This window comes from Ischnura elegans, chromosome 3 (genome assembly GCF_921293095.1).
Source record: "Ischnura elegans chromosome 3, ioIscEleg1.1, whole genome shotgun sequence".
In the NCBI taxonomy this organism is placed as follows: domain Eukaryota; kingdom Metazoa; phylum Arthropoda; class Insecta; order Odonata; family Coenagrionidae; genus Ischnura; species Ischnura elegans.
The window spans coordinates 129,181,622-129,200,622 of record NC_060248.1 but is presented as its reverse complement, the minus strand read 5'-3'; the positions used below and the strand labels follow the sequence as shown (position 1 = coordinate 129,200,622).

Here is a 19,001-nt window from a genome sequence, read left to right as displayed (position 1 = left end):
CTACAATACTTTACTTGGTGCTAGTGAATTCCGGCTAGGTATTGCTTCCAGAAGTCATTGCCATTGTTTATTGTGACAGGTAAGTTACATTTATGTTAGGTAATCATTTTAGTTAAATCCCTAATGTGACTCATGAGAGTTTAAAGTTCATATTTCAAATTTCATTGTTGCCTGTTCAGTTTTTTCTTTAATTTTGGAGTAGTTACAAGGTAATGAGTGGTAACTCCATCCTCTCTAAAAATGTATAGTTTGGGTAAGCATAGGGGTACTGTTTCAGAATAATTTTGTACTAAAGCTGAATCTGATGAAGAAATGAATATGAGCACTTTTCTGTCACTTGGAAGGTAATTAGCTGTCACAGATTAAATTTGAAAACCATGTAATTGGTGCTAAAGTGGATCCATTGGGCCATAAAAACAATTTAATAGAATATGCTTTGTGGTTGACCAATCTGCATAGTTTGACTTTTCAAACTATGGAATATCATTAATGGTTGAGGTATTTTTGTACAATCGATACTAAGAGATGCATGTTTTATTCTCTCACTTAAACAATTGTACGGTGAACTTAACTACACATTGCAGATTTAGCGAAGCTAACACTGAAATATGAGTTAACTGAAGGGAGAATAGAGCCTGTGGATGGAAGGGAAGTAATGAAAATGAAAGAACTTCTCTTTCCAAGCTGAAGTAATGGGTGTGCATCACATAGTATTTCTGTCATTCAAAAAGGATTTTTGATATGTATGAGATTATATTTTCCATTACTTCAGGAGTTATTTCGGTAAACTTGAAAATAATTTCTCGGTAAAATGTGATTATGCTTACATGCAGTACAAAATCCTAAAAATTTTAATTTGCATATTGCATTAGCAAAGCTTCCAGTGCTTATAAGTGGTCAGGCAACTAAGATTCCTGTACTGATGAAGAGTTGTTTTACCAAAATGAATGGAATGTTTGCTTAAAAATTCTCAGAATAAATTAATTAGGACTGAAAGCACTTAGAAAAGAAGCTGTATATCCCGCGGAGGAGAAGTGAGTGTTCCTACGACGATGGCGATCCGAGGGTCCCTTTCCCTCCCACCTGGACGACGAAGACATTACTTGTATAAAAATTGTTCCAACACCCACAAAAATAGACGGCGAAGCTGGATCCAGGGATTTTAAGGGGCATAGCCCCTTAACGAGCATGTGCAGAGTGCCGTGAGTTACATCATATCAGCCAATATCTCATTAGCGTAAAGCTGTAAGTTAAATTCAACATTAATTATCAGCAGTGATTTTGGGATGCACCAACAAACAGGGTCTGTTCAAAAAGTATCTGGACTGGTTTGCTGTAGCCTCAGCAATTCGGTGGATGTGGGGTCCGACTTGTCGGCTCGGTAGAGCGGTCCCTCACCACTGTGGCGCACTTTAGTTCAGTCACCTCCGGTCATGTGTTGAGACAGCAGGTTGATTATTGTGACGTGTGATTGTCTGTGGTGTCGTCGCTTCCCAACATGGAGCCCACTGTTGAGCAACGCTATGCTGTGAAGCTTTGCGTTAAACTCAGGAAATCCACAATGGAGACCCTTGAACTCATTAAACAGGCTTATGGGGATGATACCTTAAGCCGCACAAGAGTTTTTGAGTGGCACAAAATGTTTAAGGAAGGTCGGAAGCTCGTCGAAGACTTGCACTGCATCGGATGCCCAACAACAGCTCGAACCGATGCTCAGGTGGGCAAAGTGAAAAACGTTTTGGACTCTATCAGGTGTTTAACCATCGGCCTTATCAGTGAGGTGACCGGCCTTCCAGTCATAACCCTCCTCTTCATTGTAACAGAGGATCTTGCGATGAGGAAATGTGCACGAAGATGGTGCGGCATCGCATAACGCACACGTAATCAGCCATTGACAAGAATTGGAAACTTCACCATGACAATGTGCCGTGCCACAGTGCAAGTGTTGTGTGGCAGCTGCCAGCAAAATTGTGGTGATGTTGCCTCACCCACCCCCGACATGGCTCCACCGGAATTTTTCTTGTTTCTGCGAATAAAAAGGGATCTCAAGGATTTCGGTTCGACTCCATCAAGGCGGTTCAAGCAGCGATGACAAAGGCTCTGAACAATATTCCGGAAACAGACTTCCAGTGGGCTTTTGACATGTGGAAGACGCGCTGAACTAAGTATATCAATGTATGGGGAATGTATTATGAAGATTATTAAGTAAATATTATGATAACTTCAATAAATTTTGATTTTTAAAACCAGTCCCGATACTTATTGAATGGACCCTGTATATTAAAAAAATGGAGTGTCGCAGGATAGGTTTCCCAAGATTAGTGGTCTCCTCAGGAGATGTGTTGCAGGTGGTTGCCGCAAGGGAAAAACTATTAGGTGGTTCAAAGCCCCAAATGCTACTCTGTCTAACTGCCTGGTACGCTGAAGACTGCTTCTCCAAAATTCACCTCCCCCGAACTCTCTACAGGCTTAATCATATGTGAAAGACTTGGAAACCCCAACAATATAGTGCGAAACTAAAATTTCAAGTGGAAGTGTAGAAAATGTATGGTAACAATTGGTTCTTTTTTTACTAAATACTCATTAGGATTTTTCCTTCAAAATCAATTACATAAAAGTCTATATTTATTAGGGGGGGCACTTTTAAGCACTCCAGGAACCCACCTGAAAAAATTCTTGCCACACCAATGGTACTAAGTGATTGACGGTAACATACACTTTGATCAACAAAATGAAGTAGTTAATGAAATGAATTATTGCGATTTAATTGAAATATAGTAAAACCTTTATGTAGTGAACCTCTTTACATCGTAAACCGCCATCCATCATACCACCCCTACGGTCCCGTCTGATTTACATGTAAATATATAGGCAAACCTCTTTGTAGTGAACCTCATTATATCGTAAAACCTCCACTTATCATACCAAGGATACACCCCCGAGACGGCCGAACTACCTCCGCAAATCGTACCGAGACAACAAGAGACCATTAATGCAGCCGCGAATACGTACATGGAATGACATTTTCAGCAATAAATGTTTCACTCTTTTTTTTTTTTCTTACATACCTTTAATATGATGTAATTTTCACGTTAATCATTAGTTGTGGCCATTTTGTTCGATATGAGAGCATACCTAACAGTAAATAAAAATAGGTATCCAACTATCCTAATCGTTTTAAGTGACTGTTGAATTGAGAGAGATAACATTGTTTTCTCTCGAATCATGGTAAAAATCATGTGATAGCGCTCGCTATCAGTAATTATTAAATAATAAATATATGTTCCCTAATGCATAAATGTTTGTTTAAACACATAATGGTTTCAGAGACAGTAGTGTCTTTCATTTCCGAAGGATATGAAAAATGGTGCCTACCACTAAAACCTCTCTATAGTGAACCTCCATACATCAAATTGCCCAAATTTTGGTCCCCTTCATTACAATGGAAAGAGGTTTTACTGCATTATTGATATTCTTCATGAGAAAAATTTCAAGTAAAAGTCATACATTTACAAGCAAAAATCTAAACTCAGTTCAACATAAAATTATTGGTGTGGGTGGAGAAAATCTATGATTTGGAAAGGAAAAATTCAATTCTCTCCTTTTGATATTTTTGCAGTCAATCGCATTGAGTAGGTGTACACCAAGTCGGAATAAGTGAATCATGATATGCACAGGATTTTTAGTTTCTTGACGCTTTGTGTATGGTAGATATGTCTCTAAATTGCCTAATCCATGTAGTACCTCCAACCATAGTTAATCCTAAGGAATCACAAAATGCTTCGTTTTATATCTAATATTTTGTCTATAGCATCTTTTTATCTGACCACACAGTACTCTACGGGATAATTTTAAACAACATCAAAGTACTTGGGCATGCACAATCAGCAAGGGAAATTGAAGCAAAAAAAGTGTAGCTAATAGGGTCGTGAGCTTCCAAGCATGAGTAATGGTAATGCAGCTATCCTTAAAACTTATAAAATAATGCTAAAAGCTGTTGTACCCTAAAGATAGTTTTTGATGCTCAGAATGGAGTTTGAAGATTTAATCTCAATTTCCTGTTATTTTGTGGGTCACACCAGCATACTGAGTATTGGAGAGAAAGTTGTCGGGGTTGTTCAATATTCATTCAACTAACATGCAATTGATAAAATTCATGCATAGCTTTGGGATCAATATCCACCGCAGGATAATGGAGTCAAGCCCCATTACCTTCCTCTTGCTGAGTGCTGTTAGCAAAAAATTACAATAATATAAATTTTTAAAAAGTGTGACAAGGAAAATAATGATAACCCCTAGAAATAATTCCATAGGACAAATGGGATTCAAAATAACCATAATATACCATTTTTAGAACATTTAAATCAACAATATCTACCAGATTTCTCAGAACATATCCACTTTTAGCCAGGGTTGAGCATAGGGCATTGGTATGGGTCTCCCAATTTAGGGAATCATCAATAGCTAGACCTAGAAACTTGGTGCTATTTACCCTCTCTATGGGCTGACCATTTAAGAATACCTCTAACTGAGGCACTTCCCTCTTTTTTTTAAATTGAATGTAATTCGTTTTCTTAACATTTACAGAAAGTTTATTAAGGTTGAACCACTTTTCTAGGAGTAGTAGTGAACTCTCCAGCTTCGTTTGCAGCAGCTTAGGATCCCTGTGGCTCATTGCTAGAGATGTATCATCAGCATATAACACTATATCATTGTTTTTAATAAACCTCGGCAAATCATTGATGTATAGTAAGAATAAGAGGGGCCCCAAAATACTGCCCTGTGGTACCCCTACATTTATTATTTCTATGGGAGATAAGTAGTTTGTAACAATGTTGTTGATGCCTGTACCCTCAACCTCTACCATCTGTTGCCTATCCTCTAGATATGATTGCAACCATTTATGAACGATTCCCCTGATCCCATAGTGCTCACATTTAATGAGAAGGATTTTGTGATCTACTGTGTCAAATGCACGAGAAAGGTCATTGAATATACCCACCGAGAATTCATTCCTGTCCCATGAGGTCATGATTTTTTTCAGAAAGCATGCAATCGTATCATTGGTGCTTCTCCCCTTTTGGAATCCAAACTGTTCCATGTTTAATAATTTGGATTGGACGACAAAGTTCATAATCCTGTCTCTCATCATTAGCTCAAAAATTTTAGATATATTAGTCAGCAAGGATACTGGCCGGTAATTTCCTATGTTGTCCACATCACCTTTTTTGTGGATCAGTTTTATTTTAGCTATTTTTAAATAGTTTGGAAACTCACCCTTATTAAAGGACTCATTTATTATGAAAGCTAAGGGCTTAATTATAGCTTTAGAGCATTTTTTTAGGATGAAGGAAGGAATATCGTCTATCCCAACTGATGGTTTGTCTTTCAGGCTATTTATGCACTTCAATACCTCATTTTCTGTTACCGGAAAGAGGACCATAGAGGAGCACATGTGTTGACAGTGCCCCGTACTGAATCTGTCACTACTTATTATTGAGCTATGTAATTGTAGGGGTACAGTTGCGAGGTACTTATTGGCAAAAACTGCCACTTGCATAGGATCGGCCAAGTTTATCCCTTCCCCAATTTTTATTGTTAAATTTCCACTCCTGTTTACCTTAGAGTTTGTTGCCTTTCTTACTATTCGCCATGATGTTTTGGTCACATTTTCAGCTTGACTGATAAGTCTGCTGTAGTAAGCTTTCTTGGTTTGAACTATAAGGTCCCTGTATGCTTTTTTGTAACTCTGAAAGTAGTTACTATTGAGGTCGTAGCCCTTCTGCCCTTTTCTTAATTGACATAATTCCCTAAAATTAACGCTAGCAGCCCTTATTTCATCTGTCACCCAACCCTTGTCTGGGGATCGTCGCCTGGATTTCGTAGAGTTTTCGCAACACAAAGAAAAAGTATAAGGTATATAGCAAAGATACCCCCGTGGAAATCTTGCAAACCCTATTTCAGGGAATTAAAACTCCTAACGTTACCATCTATGTATATATACCACTTGTGTATGCATGTCAAAGGTAATATAAAAGATCTCACTACCAATGCTCAAGTGCACGGACACTCCACGCGCCATAGTGGAGATGTACATATGTACTGCCACGCCACGGCAATGTACAATAAGAGCCCTTTTCACATGGCTATCAAGGTTTATAATGCTCTGCCGTCAACCATAAAAAAAGCTTCTTCAAGGGCAATTTTCAAATCTAATCTTAAACTCTTTCTAGTCAACAAAGGCTATTATAGCACAACTCAGTTTCTAGAGGAATCTGCCTACCACAGAAGTGTCTGATTCTGACTTTGATTGTGTATGTATTTATTTTTGTGTATGACATGTCCTATATTTTACAATGTAAAGTCCTGGGACCAATAAAATTATTATTATTATAAGGGTACTTGTGCACAGGAGGACATGTTTTTGCATTCTTTCATATTTCTCAGATGACCAAAATTGATCACCTTATCTGCTCATAGTTCAGAACTCACACAAAATGGCAGTGGTTGGTTTTAATTTTCAAGGACTCTAGTGGGTCATTACGTTTCAGCCATACCTTATCTAAAGCAGGAATTAGTAGCTTATGTAGAATTTACTTTCAGATCGGCTAAGATCAATCTATGGCTAGTTCAAGTTAATTTAAAACATTACAACCCATTAGATTAAAAATTAATTTGAAATTAAAAAATCCGGTAGTAGGATAAGAAGTACATATTGCAATATGTATCAATAACCGACAGGTGGGACAACTTCAATGCAAAGATTTTCCCTAATTTTGGGGGGGACTCCCATGAAATTTCAAAATTAAAAAATTTTGAAATTTTCTGTTTTAATATGCTGCATGAATGCTTGTCTACAAAGTGCAGGGTCTCACGATAACTTACCAGCATTCTCAGATCTAAAGAAATATAGCATAATTCTGGAACTTATTTGTGCAAATACAGAAATTTTTATACTTCTAATTTTTAGCAAACACTCCATTAAAATGCTTTAAAAATGATCTTGCCTGTCTTTTAGCATGCTTAATGCCAACAGGGTAGTTTCCTTCATCAAAGAAAACAAAAGGGATTGATTGTGATTCGTAACCCACAATTAGTGTATTCATAATTTACAATTTATTTGGTTTTAGAAATCCCAGCTTATTAGTAAAATAAGGCATTGCAATATTTCCAATGAGTTTTATTATGACACTATGCGTTTCGTCGTTACAAACAACATTATAGAGTGTATTGTTGTAACAACGAAACGTGTAGTGTCATAATAAAACTCGGCAGAAATATTGCAATGTCATATTTTACTAATATTAAGAACTTCCACCATATGGTGCCAAACATTATACAAGAAATCCCAGTTTAGACAAATTTTAATGGTTAATTTTAACCTCCTTTGAGAAAGGCCAGATTGGTGCCCATGTGATGCCACTCCACGTGACGTCACAGGGACCTAGTTTCTATATGAGTAGATAGCAGTTTTACATTGTTTGAGATTACCAATGCATGCATGAGGCACAGAGCTCAAGGAAACATCTCCTAATAATTACTTATTAAAATTGCCCATGGTCGGAAAATTTCTTTCGTTTGATAGGATATTAATAATCCTTCTTTAAGCCAAGCGCTACCTGCTAGCAGAGTACCTACTCCGCCACCAACCTGCATCATAGTGGCACTCACAGCCTCGCACCAAGGTGGCCTCATACGGTGGCAGCTGGAACCAGAATGACATCACACGGGCTTTTCCCAGCATTCATACTTAGCCGTCGCATTTTCCCGCACTTGAAAATTTTCACTTTTCATTTAATAGCGAAAAATAGATATCGTCATTTAAAAATCTGAAAGTGTGAAATACATACTCCAGGAGTAATAATCTTTCGATTCAGGCAGTAAAAAAATAATAAGAAGCCACCCTGTTTAAAAATATTTGAAAAATCTTCTCGGGATACCGCACAGGTAAGATTATGTAAGAGCGCCGACGTTATAGGTACCGACTCGCTACCCATTCTCATGGCTACATAATCTTACCCGTGCGGTATCCCGAGAAGATTTTTTAAATATTGTTCGCCAGGAAAGTGTTAAATCATATATTTAAAAATAAATGAAATAGATGATAACACCTCCCATATCGGTAATGGATTACCCCTTGAAAATTCCATGCAACATTTGTTCAACACGTGGACTACCACATGGAAAATAAATTGCACTCTTTTGAATACCTTTCCAAGCAAAAATTCATAGTCAAAAAGGTCAATTATTACATGTATTTTTCTGCAGATTGATTTCTGGAGCATTTCAATTGCATCTAAAATAGTTTCGCAGTTCATTGAAAGACAGGGTGACAAAATAACAGAACAAGTTCCACCAAAGTAATTTCATTAAAATTTCAAATCATAAATTAAAAATATTGGTACATATTTACAAACACTTTCACAGGAGTGGCTAGAATTTAGTTGCTCAACAATCGACTGGTACCCAAACAACTACATACTTCTGTATAAATGTGATTCACTGGCATTATATAATATTAAATCCTTGATAATAATATTTATTTAGAAAATACATGAGGAACCATTTCTTGTCCTGCCTCTGATTTAGATTATTTCTTCATTGAGTTCTCCATGCATGCATTTCTTCATCCCATCTGCCCCTTACAGATTCGATTGAAAGAACTATAGTTACATTATGGCATAAAAATACATATACTGCCACAACTCCCAAAATAGGCGTACATAAATGGCAATTGGATTTAACAGCCACCGACAAATCAACCTCAGAAATAACTCTTACTTTACCATGTGGCTTTCTGGGTCATTTTCATATTTTATAATTTCAACCTGATACAAATTAACTTATACATATTTAATTAGTGTACATATACGTTCACAGGAGAAAGCGCTATGTTAGCACTGGACATTAATGAACAGGAAATGGAAAAGATGTGCAATAAAATCAAACCCAGACTGTGGTACACTTAAAACATATTAGAGAGTTTGCGTTACACATACCAATGCATCCTTTACTTTCACTTTGAGACATGCAAAACTACTGGATTGTCATTGTAGACCTCAGCACTGTTTCCAAGCAAAGTTCCACATTTGGTCACTCAAACAATCTTAAGAATGCATTTGAATATGCACAGCAAAATGCTGACCACGGAGTCTAAGCTAGTTCTCCCAATCCTGAGGTAACCAAGTGAAATTGTTATTTTCTTGTGAAGCATATTTACTTTTTGTAAATAACATAACAAGAAGACCAATTTAAAAAAACCTCTTTTACGTTGCAGGAGAGTTTAAAATGTTGTAAAACTAGTGAATAGGCACCCAATCTAATTCATGGAGCTCAACCAAAAGGATGGAACGTCTAGATGACTATGATAACTCAATGGTTAGTCCATTCCACCAAGTTATTTTGGCTGTACAAAAGAGCTTAGTCATTTAATAAATTGTTCATATTGCTCCCACTTCCAAGCCTAAATTTTAGTACATCACCATCAAGTGTTCTGGACTGCTGTTACGTGGCACTAACATATGCTTGCCCCTGAATCATCCTATTCTAACAAAGGTACCTCACTCGTGGTAATTAACAGCATACACTGAAACCTGGAGTTGCTATCATACATGTTAGTAAAGCCATTTTATTATTTAAGGTGGGTTTGGATTGCCTATAGGAATGATAATGAATTCATCTTTTCAAAATAAAAGGGGAATGATAAGGTTATTATAAACGTGAACTGGTCTATAAAAATTTAAAATACAAAACAAGAGATGTAAATACAACAAATACAATTCCGTGTAAAAATATTTACATAAAAAGTGGTTAAATGTGCTAAATACAATTAAAAAACAACTGTTTCATCATAATAAGAATTAAAAAAAGCTGAATCCTTCCAAGGAGAAACCATGAACACTTATAATGTGGGGTACTCCAAGCATTTAGGACAAAGCATAGACATAAACAGATTGAAACAACACAAGGGGTCCCACAGGGCACAATCACTCAAGTCACTGATTACACGCACCAACTCCTCCTCCCTCCCTTGAATTGATTTAAGACGGCCCATGGGGCTCAGAGTCCTCGGCATCACCGTCACCTGGAGACTCGGCCTTGAAGTCTCTGCTGCTGCTACTCCCACTTGTTTCACCTCTACTCGTCCTCCCTCGTGGTTTGCTGGGATTTAATAACCCATCATCTGGATGATCTTGCAAGAGAGCCTCTAAGTCCAATTCACCTGTGTTAATTGGTGTACTTGTCCCTTCAAAAAATAGTTCATACATCAAAATTTAGGGCTCAGACACCTTAATATTCCAGCAATACAGTAATAAAATTTGGCACAATTTTCAACAAACTAATAACTATTTCCCTGAACATCTAGCTGTTCCTATGAAAACTTTAGAATCAATTTTCTAGCTAAAAAGATGGTTGTCTCGGAGTCTTCCGTGGCATATAGAATTTGTGGATTTCTCAATTTTCCGGGTTATCACTGCGTTTCGTGGTCAGAGGTGATGACAGTTTCACTACGACCTGAAGACGCCTGGTGGAATCCTGGCGAAACTGTCCTCACCTCTGACCACGAAACGTGGGGATAACCCGGAAAATGGAGAAATCTTCAAAAGATGGTTATTCGAAAACCGGGACTCAGGATTCAATCAAACTTTGTAGACTGACAGTCCATCAGATACCATCCACAAATCACCCCCTTCTGGGATTACGTAACGGATAGTTTAAACAAAGTAGGCATTGAAACAAAAGCATCTCTAATGAATTCCCTTCCAAAAGTCGCCTCCTCACAGGCATCTGTGGTTTAGCGGTTTAATTTCAATATGACGTTATCCTATGTTAAATCTGTCAATGTTGAGACCCATCTGACAAAGGAAAGGTTTCTTCCTCCGAAGTTTCAATAGATGAAATTTTAAGTGCCCTCTTAATGCCTTTCTTTTCCTCCTCTGCACAAAGCTGCATTTTCGATGAAAAATAAATAACTATTGACAAAAATCCGATTTGTAAACAATAAGTGAATTGAATGAACATTTCATTGATAATATTATACAGCAACAAAAAAGGAAATCAAGAGCAGAGATAGCTCATGAATACATCTTGCTATGATATGGATGTAACATAATTCAAAGGCTGCCTCAAATGAAAAAAAAAAATGCTGGGCACAGAAAGTGTGAAGAAAATGTAAAGTTTTGAGGAAGATTCATTTACAGAATGGTGCACTATGAGCTTTCATGAAAGAAAGAAGGCAAAGGGATGATGAAAAGGTTTACTCAAGTGAGACCTGAATGCAGACCCCTCCACCTGGGTGTCTGACACCTTAACCACTGACACCTCCGAGGAAGTGACTTTTGGATGGACATTCAGTAGAGCTGCAATAGTTAAAATAGCTTTTTACTTCAACTATTGGTTATATAATCCTTCAAAGGAGGTGATTTGAGGACAACATATTCTGGAATGCAAGCCTACAAAGTTTGTGTAATATTTCTAACCCTGCCGCGCGAAAGTCAGTGAAATATACAAGAATTACCATGAGAAAAAAATCCCCTGGACTGGGAATCGAACCATGGACCTTTGGCTTTCTGGGCCAATGCACAGACCACTACACTATCCAGGTTCTTTAATTCCCATGGCAATTCAATTATACCAAGGCTCATGGTACTAGGTGTTTTATGGGTACTTTCATACATAGAAGACCTGATGTCGGGTATACCATTGACCATCGGGTGACCATTGATTGTGGCTACACCATTAACACGATCCCTACCTCAGATTCAATGAATTCAACCATTGCACATGGATGCAACATGTTTTGCATCTCGCACGGTTGCAAGGTGAGGGCTATGGTTTAATAGATACATTATGTTTGGACAATGGCTTAGTTGTTTTAAAGATGTTGGCTAGATTTGGTGGTCTTTTTAAGACGATTGAAGGGCATTGCGGGAAAAATCTAGAAGTGGTTGTGTGGTCCGAGAGGTCAGGGAAAAGGTCTTTTAGAGTCCTACGCAGTACGTCCACGCGTGAAGAAAAGGTCGTGCTAAGGGAAAGAAACTGTGAGGAATTGTCCCCCCTTGTTGTTTAGGGACATATGGTTTTTTTGGATCTTGTGTCAAAGGAGGGATTCTGGGTAACCCCTTCTCTGGAGAGCACGGTGTAAATTTGAAAGAAATCTATTTAGGGAGTCCAGATTATTGCATATTCTGTGACCACGGATAGATAGAGGGAAAGGGAGGGAGCGTTTGGTATGTGTCGGATGACAGCTATTGTAATGCAAATATTGCTGTTTATTAGTGTTTTTAATGTGTACAGAGGTGTGAAATTTACAGTTAGTGAGAAAAATGTCCACATCAAGGAATGTGACGTGAGTGGAGGAGGAATAGGATGGAAAATTTACGGATGAAAATGAGTTGAGGGAGGAAATGAAAGTGATTAAGGATTCCATGCCATGTGGCCACAGAAGGAAGATGACAAATGTCTATGTATCGGACCCAAAGGGCGGGTGTGAGTGGGCATAGAGGAGAGAAAAGACTTCTAGGGGGCCAAGAAAAAGGTTGGTATAAGACAGACTGAACCGGCTCCCCATAGCACAACCCCTAGACTGGGTGAAGTGATTGTTATTAAAAGAGAAAGAATTGTGTTTGAGCATTATCTCGGGGAAGTCCACGAGAAACTTTGCGCTAAGAATATGTGGAGTGGAGCATTGTTCAAGAAAGTGTTGGAGAGCGGAGAGGCCTTCTGCGTGCGGTATGAAAGTATACACCCATGCCTCGCTTAACGTAATTTTGATTAGAGTCATTTTAATATAGCACAAATTCATTCCTCAGGGAAACATTCCAACGCTGCTTAGCCTAATCAAGTAGCCTTTAATACTCACTAGAAAAAATGTGAACTTGCACGAAGTACACATGAAATTACACCTATTTTACCTATATTAATAGTAATTCTTGCCTCATATTTTATTCTTTGTTTACATATTTGTCGAAATCCATTGCTGCGCAAAGGGAAAAAACATTACTCGTCATTCGTCCGGACAGCCAACCCACGGAAGTAATTTCCCTCGTCCCCTTAACTGAATAACTTCATTGAATTTAGATCATTAATCAAGTTTAGAGCTAGTGGAAATGAGTTTTTTTTAAGCAATACGATTTGAGACGTCATTTTTGCTATCATAGCTTATCGGGTGAATTGACTACCACGTAAAGGGTCCACCTATCCAGCCTTCAAGGTCATCCGGGAGTGGAGGCCCAGCTGCATATGAAGTGCATCAACACGTAAAAGGGTCTGAGAGAGAGTCTCAAATACATTGTCTTTACGCCTTCCCAGCAGCAGTAGGCCCTCTGAGTCTCAGGAATACAGTGCGGCAGTTGTTTAGTGGTATAAGGTGATTCTGATAGAGCCATACAGAGTAAAAATCAAGTGAACAATGGCAAAAATTAGGAGCGCGGATAGTAAAGTAAAGGAGTTATCAAGGAAAAGCATAAACTGAGAAATTGAAAGTGATCACTTGCATTGCAAATACAGAGTGTCAAAGCGATAGTGTGCGTGAGATAAGCTCTGATATCAACAGCCTGCACTATTATCCTGAATAAAGACAACGTTAAAATGTCAGTGAGATCAGCCTCACCAATTTCAGCCAAACGGTTAACACGTTCGCGAAGTTCATTGCTGGAAAAAATGGAAAGATTTCTAATTACCTGGATTTATAATAAACGGTTGAATGATGTTCCTCTATCACAGGCAGTTATTTATCCAAAAATGAATGCTTTATTTGAATCTATAAAGGAAGACGAGGGTGGTGATTACTCCGAGACATTTAGTGGAAGCTCTGGTTTGGCTCCAGAATTTTAAACTTGGAGCTGGTGTTTTAGTGCTATGATATCAGGTGAATCTGCAAGTGCTGATAGCATAATTGCCGCAACATTTTCTGATAAACTCCAATCTGTGATTGAGAGTGGATCCTTTCCCCCTCCACTAGTTTTTAAAGTTGACGAGATGGAATTGTTTTAGAAGAGAATGCAATGTTGTTCATTCATTTTCAGGGAAGAAAAACCTGAGTTAGGTTTCAAGGCATTTAAGGACCGTTTCACATTGCTGCTTGATGCTAATGCCTCAGGGGGCAAATTAAAGCTAGTTATGATTTCTCATTCACTAACTCCTCAAGCAATGAAATGGTATTCAAAGTAGCATTTGTCTGTTATTTAGATGAGCAACAACAAGGTCTCGGTGACACAAGAATTGTTTTTAGACTGGTTTGAAAATTCGTCAACTGCCGGCAATGCATTACGAACCCTTAAGATAGTATGCATTTTTCCTGGATGATAGGCCATCCACCCGGAAGGTGGGAAAGTCAAAAGTACATACAAATTCATTTTAATGCAAAATAAATCTTTTAATGCGTGCCTACAATCTTTAAATATATTTTAAATTGTAAATTTTTACATAAATAAGGTCTTATGAGGCTATTAACAAGAATATATACATGGTTTGTAGGAAATTCGATACCCAACACTTTTGCTACCGGGAGCGCTTCCCTATCTTCCCAATGTTATAACAATCCCATATAACTCAAATTCGTTTAGCACAAAGACCCCAAGGAATGCTTCCTTTGCTCTAACCCAGGCATGGACGTACAGAGATATGACGTCGATGGTCACCATTATGACGTCTTTGTCTTCAGGAAGGGTGATCAAGTGAAGGTGTTGGGGGAAATGACATGTGTCTTATATGCATGAAGGCAGAGAGTAGACTATGGGTTGGAGATAATGGTCAACAAAAGCAGAAATTCATTCTGTGGAAGATGGAATTGAAAATACTATCGGACGGCCGGGATTGTTAGCTTTGTGTATTTTCGGTAGGATGTAGAAATGAGGGCTACGGGAGTTGGGAGACGATTGCAATGAGATGTCTTGGGCTGTTAATCTCTCCTGTGGTCCGTTTTCTTCGAGAAAAGAAAGAATCTTTTCTTGGTATTGAGGATTGGGATCGGCAGGAATAGGTAGATAAGCTGAAGCATCTGACAATTGCCTGAGCGCCTCATTGTTATACTGTAACGGTACGGATCCGAGTCGGCCCGAAGCGTAAATTAATATAATCGCGGCTGGGTTACGTCAGCACGCACACTCGCATTTCGGCATCGGGGAGTAAAAAGCGGCACAAAATATCTGAATGGAGTGTTAATTTTATGTTTAAATGTATAATATTTGTGTTGCAAAAGTGAAATGCAGTGAAAAAGTGTTAAGTTGGATTTCCGGGAGAGGCGACGTTGTGGTTCTCTCCCGGAAAGCATTCGAAAACCCACCTCTAAATTGTGTGAAAGAGGGCGTTAGTGGGTGAATTGGAGGTGTTCATGGGTAGAAGAGAAGTGATAAAAGGCGAAGACGCGAGATACTGCTCTCTCTCTCATACGCGCTGGCACTAATCAAGTTGAATTGTGAGTGCAGTGACAAGCAGTGGCAGGCCAACTTCGGCAGGTGGACGGAGTTGCACGCACATGGACGGCTGGCGAGGGGTGGCTTGGACATCAAGGAAGGACGTAAGCTTGGAATTTCCCAACGCTCTAAAATTCCTTTGCAATCCAGATTGTCCCCCTCCGAAAGTCCCCAGTGAACTCTCCATTAAAGGCCCTAGAGAATTCGCTGCTGACCTTCGCTCCGTAAATGACGGGCGAACGACTGGTCTTTCGTCACGGCCCTGCAAGATTTGAGTGCTCGCATTGAGAAGATTGAGCAATAATTGTGAATCTTTGGTAGTTACTTGGCGTATCATTGAGCCCTGACTTGAGACGGGTGGCCATCTGAACTAACTTATTTTGATTTCATAATTGCCATGAAACGCAACTCTTGTGAGTTTCACTCAACACCATCACATTTGTTCATTGGAAAAGATAATTGTTTTTGTGTAATAATTATTTTTGAAGTGCTATTGGTATTTTGAAGGAGAAGACGTGTGGTTAAATTTCATGTCGGAGGTGACGCCGTTGAATTATTGACGAAGAGTTGTCATTTGTGATTGGGGCAATATTTTTTCTTGTGTAAAATTTTGGATCGATGCCATTTAGTTCATTAAAATCAGTTGTAAAAAGGATTTTATGGAATTTGCTATTATTTGCCATTGCCACAAGTGCCTTCAGTCCATTTGTAAGTGAGTGTGCACGTTCAAGTGGGGGACCTAATTTGGGGCCCTGAAAAGGTAAGCCAAAGTATTATTGTATTTTGGGGATTGGGGAATTTATGATCACATGTCCGGTGGAGATCGAACAGGAGTCGAGCGGGCGGCTCTCGCGGTTCGAACCGTTACAATACTCAGCCGCATTAATTACGACCACCGTAGACCCTTTGTCCGACGGAGTGATGATGATGTCTGGATTGCTTTTCTGTTTGCAAAAGGTTGTCCTTAGGTAGGTATGTATGTGTATACTACTACAATCATTCACACGACCCATTAAGCACAAACATAAAAATAAATCCATAGGTAAGGAAAGAAAGGGATAGGAGCATACAAGGCCTGAGGCCGCGTTTTTACCCTCTGATTTCTGGATTTTTCCATGTACCACACCACCCTTGTCCTCATCCTTTTTCCATTTTATGTTCATAACCCTTTCTTTCCAACTCGATGTATTTATTTTTAAACACACAAAAGTATGCATAGGTATTAATTTTAGTGATTACAGTGTTTATATCACCTGTTCTTACTATTTTATTGGGAAAGCTTACCAAGAGCACCTTTCTGGCAAGAACATGAGAGCTGATGATCCAGTGATTCAACCAGTTGGGTCAACTTGTGGCAAAGTAAAGTCTTTGCCTGCCAAACCAAAGGTCATAGCATGCCCTGCTTTGTTAAGTTACCTATACCCAGGGCACAGATGTTTGTGAACACACAGTTGTTAAATGTAAGTACATAATACGTATGTAAAGGCCAGTATGTGCTGTATTCAGGACACTTGAGTACAAATTAATTCTGATAGGAGTAACAGCCACTTAGTAATTTTCCACACAGCATTTAGTCAACTCAACCAATTTCAGCACTTGTGCCATTTCATCTCAAATCAGGTAGATAGTGCAAAATGTCTTTATAACGGTTCAGTTCTGAGCTGAGATAAAGTGATCATTATTCATCATAAGGATACTGCTTTCATATGTATAACTTTCAGAGAAGTCAGTGATGCTCACCTGACACCTCTCTGCCTGATTTGAGATGAAATTCCCCACTTACAATATCATTATCATGGATACAACTTCAACAACTCCAAGGGTACTTGTTCCATTGCTCGTAATTTCTATGCAGTGCTTTGAGATGCAACTTTGATTATGACAGTAAGTGCCAAAACCAGCTGGGTTGAGTACACGTTTCACAGAAAATTACAAAGTCGTCATTACTCTCATCACCTGATAATGTAGGCATTCCACTAAAACTATAGTCACAAGCCAGTGACGTAGCGAGAGGGTGTTCAGACCCCCCCAAAATATAAAAGCACACTTACTTTTCATCAGAAAATAAAACAAAATATTGAAAAATCATGAATTTACAAAATATTTCTTTAAAGAATGAAGTGTTTTCGATTATGAAAAGTGGTAAAATTAGTTAAAACCCTCATCACATGTCATATATTTAGCATGTTCAACATATACCCTATACTTCAAAAATCCTCCCCCTGGCTATGGACCTCCCCCCCGCCACACAATATTCCTGGCTATGCCACTGTCACAAGCTAGATTGACCTGACACCGTCAAGCAAAATAAAAACATTAATACTGTCAGGAACATTTTCTTTAATCAAGGAGATAACCATGATACCCACCAACTAGAATAAATTATAAGCATTGAAACTAACACAGCTGGTTAGAGGAATACAACTTCACATTCAAACTACTAAAAGAATGAGAAGTGAAGTGAATCATAAGACAGGAAAGAGGCGTCTAGTGCTTTAATAAATAAAAATTAATGATTCTCAAGTTGATGCTTACCTGCATGATTAATAAATAATTCTTTCAGGAAACCTAGCTCCTTGCCCAAGGCTTCTATTTGACCCTCCAAGGCTTCATTTTCTGCTTTCAAAGTACGAACCCTCTCCAGCGTCTCCTGTGTTCGAAGCTTACTTCTTACTCGACTTCGTTTAACAGCAAGGTTATTACGATCTCGGCGGCGGCGGTAATCGTCGCCAGTCCCAGATCCACCTCGGCTACCGCTGGGTCGCTGTCCTTGGGTCTTCCGGCCGCCTCCATCAGCGTCTGGATCTCCTCTGGGTGACATACCCGTCTGATTTTAAGTAAAATACAAACTAAGGTCAACCCGATAAATGGGAAATGGATGTTGCAAATAAAATACGAGACACTACCGAGAAAAGAATGAAAAACTCGGCAACTAAATTTTGTTCGTAATTTCTATCCTTTCAGAAAATGGCGCAATAAGGGCTGTCGACATAGAAAATGAAATGGCGTGAGGAAACATCTCATAGGATTGCATCATAAGAGCTGTGAGAGATAATGAAATTACTTTAAAAACAGACTAATTTTTTGAAAATACACTGAAATGGGAAGAATTCATACACACTGCCACACAGCAGATAACCTCTCTCCTTTAAAACTGTTCGAAGTGATGTGTGAAAATCAAATTTTCATTTAGGAATTCCGAATAGTAACCTCAAGGAATTACATATTTGGCATTAGAAGATATAGAGCAAGGACAATAAAATTCTATTTTTTTAAGGGCGAAAACAGTTCGCGATTGTGACAGGTTGGATTGCAACATACGACCATAGCGAAAACATTTAAAAGAACTCTCACTTACATTCATTCACTTCACAAAAACTCTAATGAAAAAAAAATATTCTAAATCAACTTCCACTGAGTCCATTCCCAAATATCAATCATTAACAGTCACGACAGTCGCCACTTCCCGTAGTGTTGACAATTTTCAGAAATGTTGTTTTACGGCTGCTTTCCTCCGATCTCGAAGAATTTCCGATGTGACGTAATCATATCGATACATATATCGATATAACTATCGATACGTAA

The 19,001-nt window shown here is 38.6% G+C and overlaps 1 protein-coding gene across 3 annotated transcripts; it reads right to left on the bottom strand.

Moving 5' to 3' along the window:
• Positions 1 to 8,350: 8,350 nt before the first annotated feature.
• Positions 8,351 to 18,938, bottom strand: LOC124156557 (CCAAT/enhancer-binding protein gamma). 3 transcript variants are annotated; one of them, XM_046531176.1, is made up of 4 exons: positions 18,775 to 18,938; positions 17,952 to 18,243; positions 10,013 to 10,246; positions 8,351 to 8,635 (listed from the first exon to the last, which is right to left on the bottom strand). In XM_046531176.1, exons 1-3 carry the CDS (start codon positions 18,778 to 18,780, stop codon positions 10,041 to 10,043), a joined length of 504 nt encoding a protein of 167 aa, XP_046387132.1. In that variant the 5' UTR covers positions 18,781 to 18,938; the 3' UTR covers positions 8,351 to 8,635; positions 10,013 to 10,040. The 3 variants fall into 3 exon arrangements, with proteins under 3 accessions (XP_046387132.1, XP_046387131.1, XP_046387133.1); XM_046531175.1 differs by having other exon boundaries at positions 8,351 to 10,246; positions 18,775 to 18,937; XM_046531177.1 differs by lacking the exon at positions 18,775 to 18,938 and adding an exon at positions 18,323 to 18,403 and having other exon boundaries at positions 8,351 to 10,246.
• Between the last annotated feature and the right edge of the window lie 63 nt (positions 18,939 to 19,001).

Coding starts and splice junctions, on each gene's coding strand:
- LOC124156557 (XM_046531176.1), bottom strand. Junction 10,247..17,951: donor ATTATTTATTAATCATGCAG/GTAAGCATCAAC, acceptor TATTTTTTGAAG/GGACAAGTACACCAATTAAC.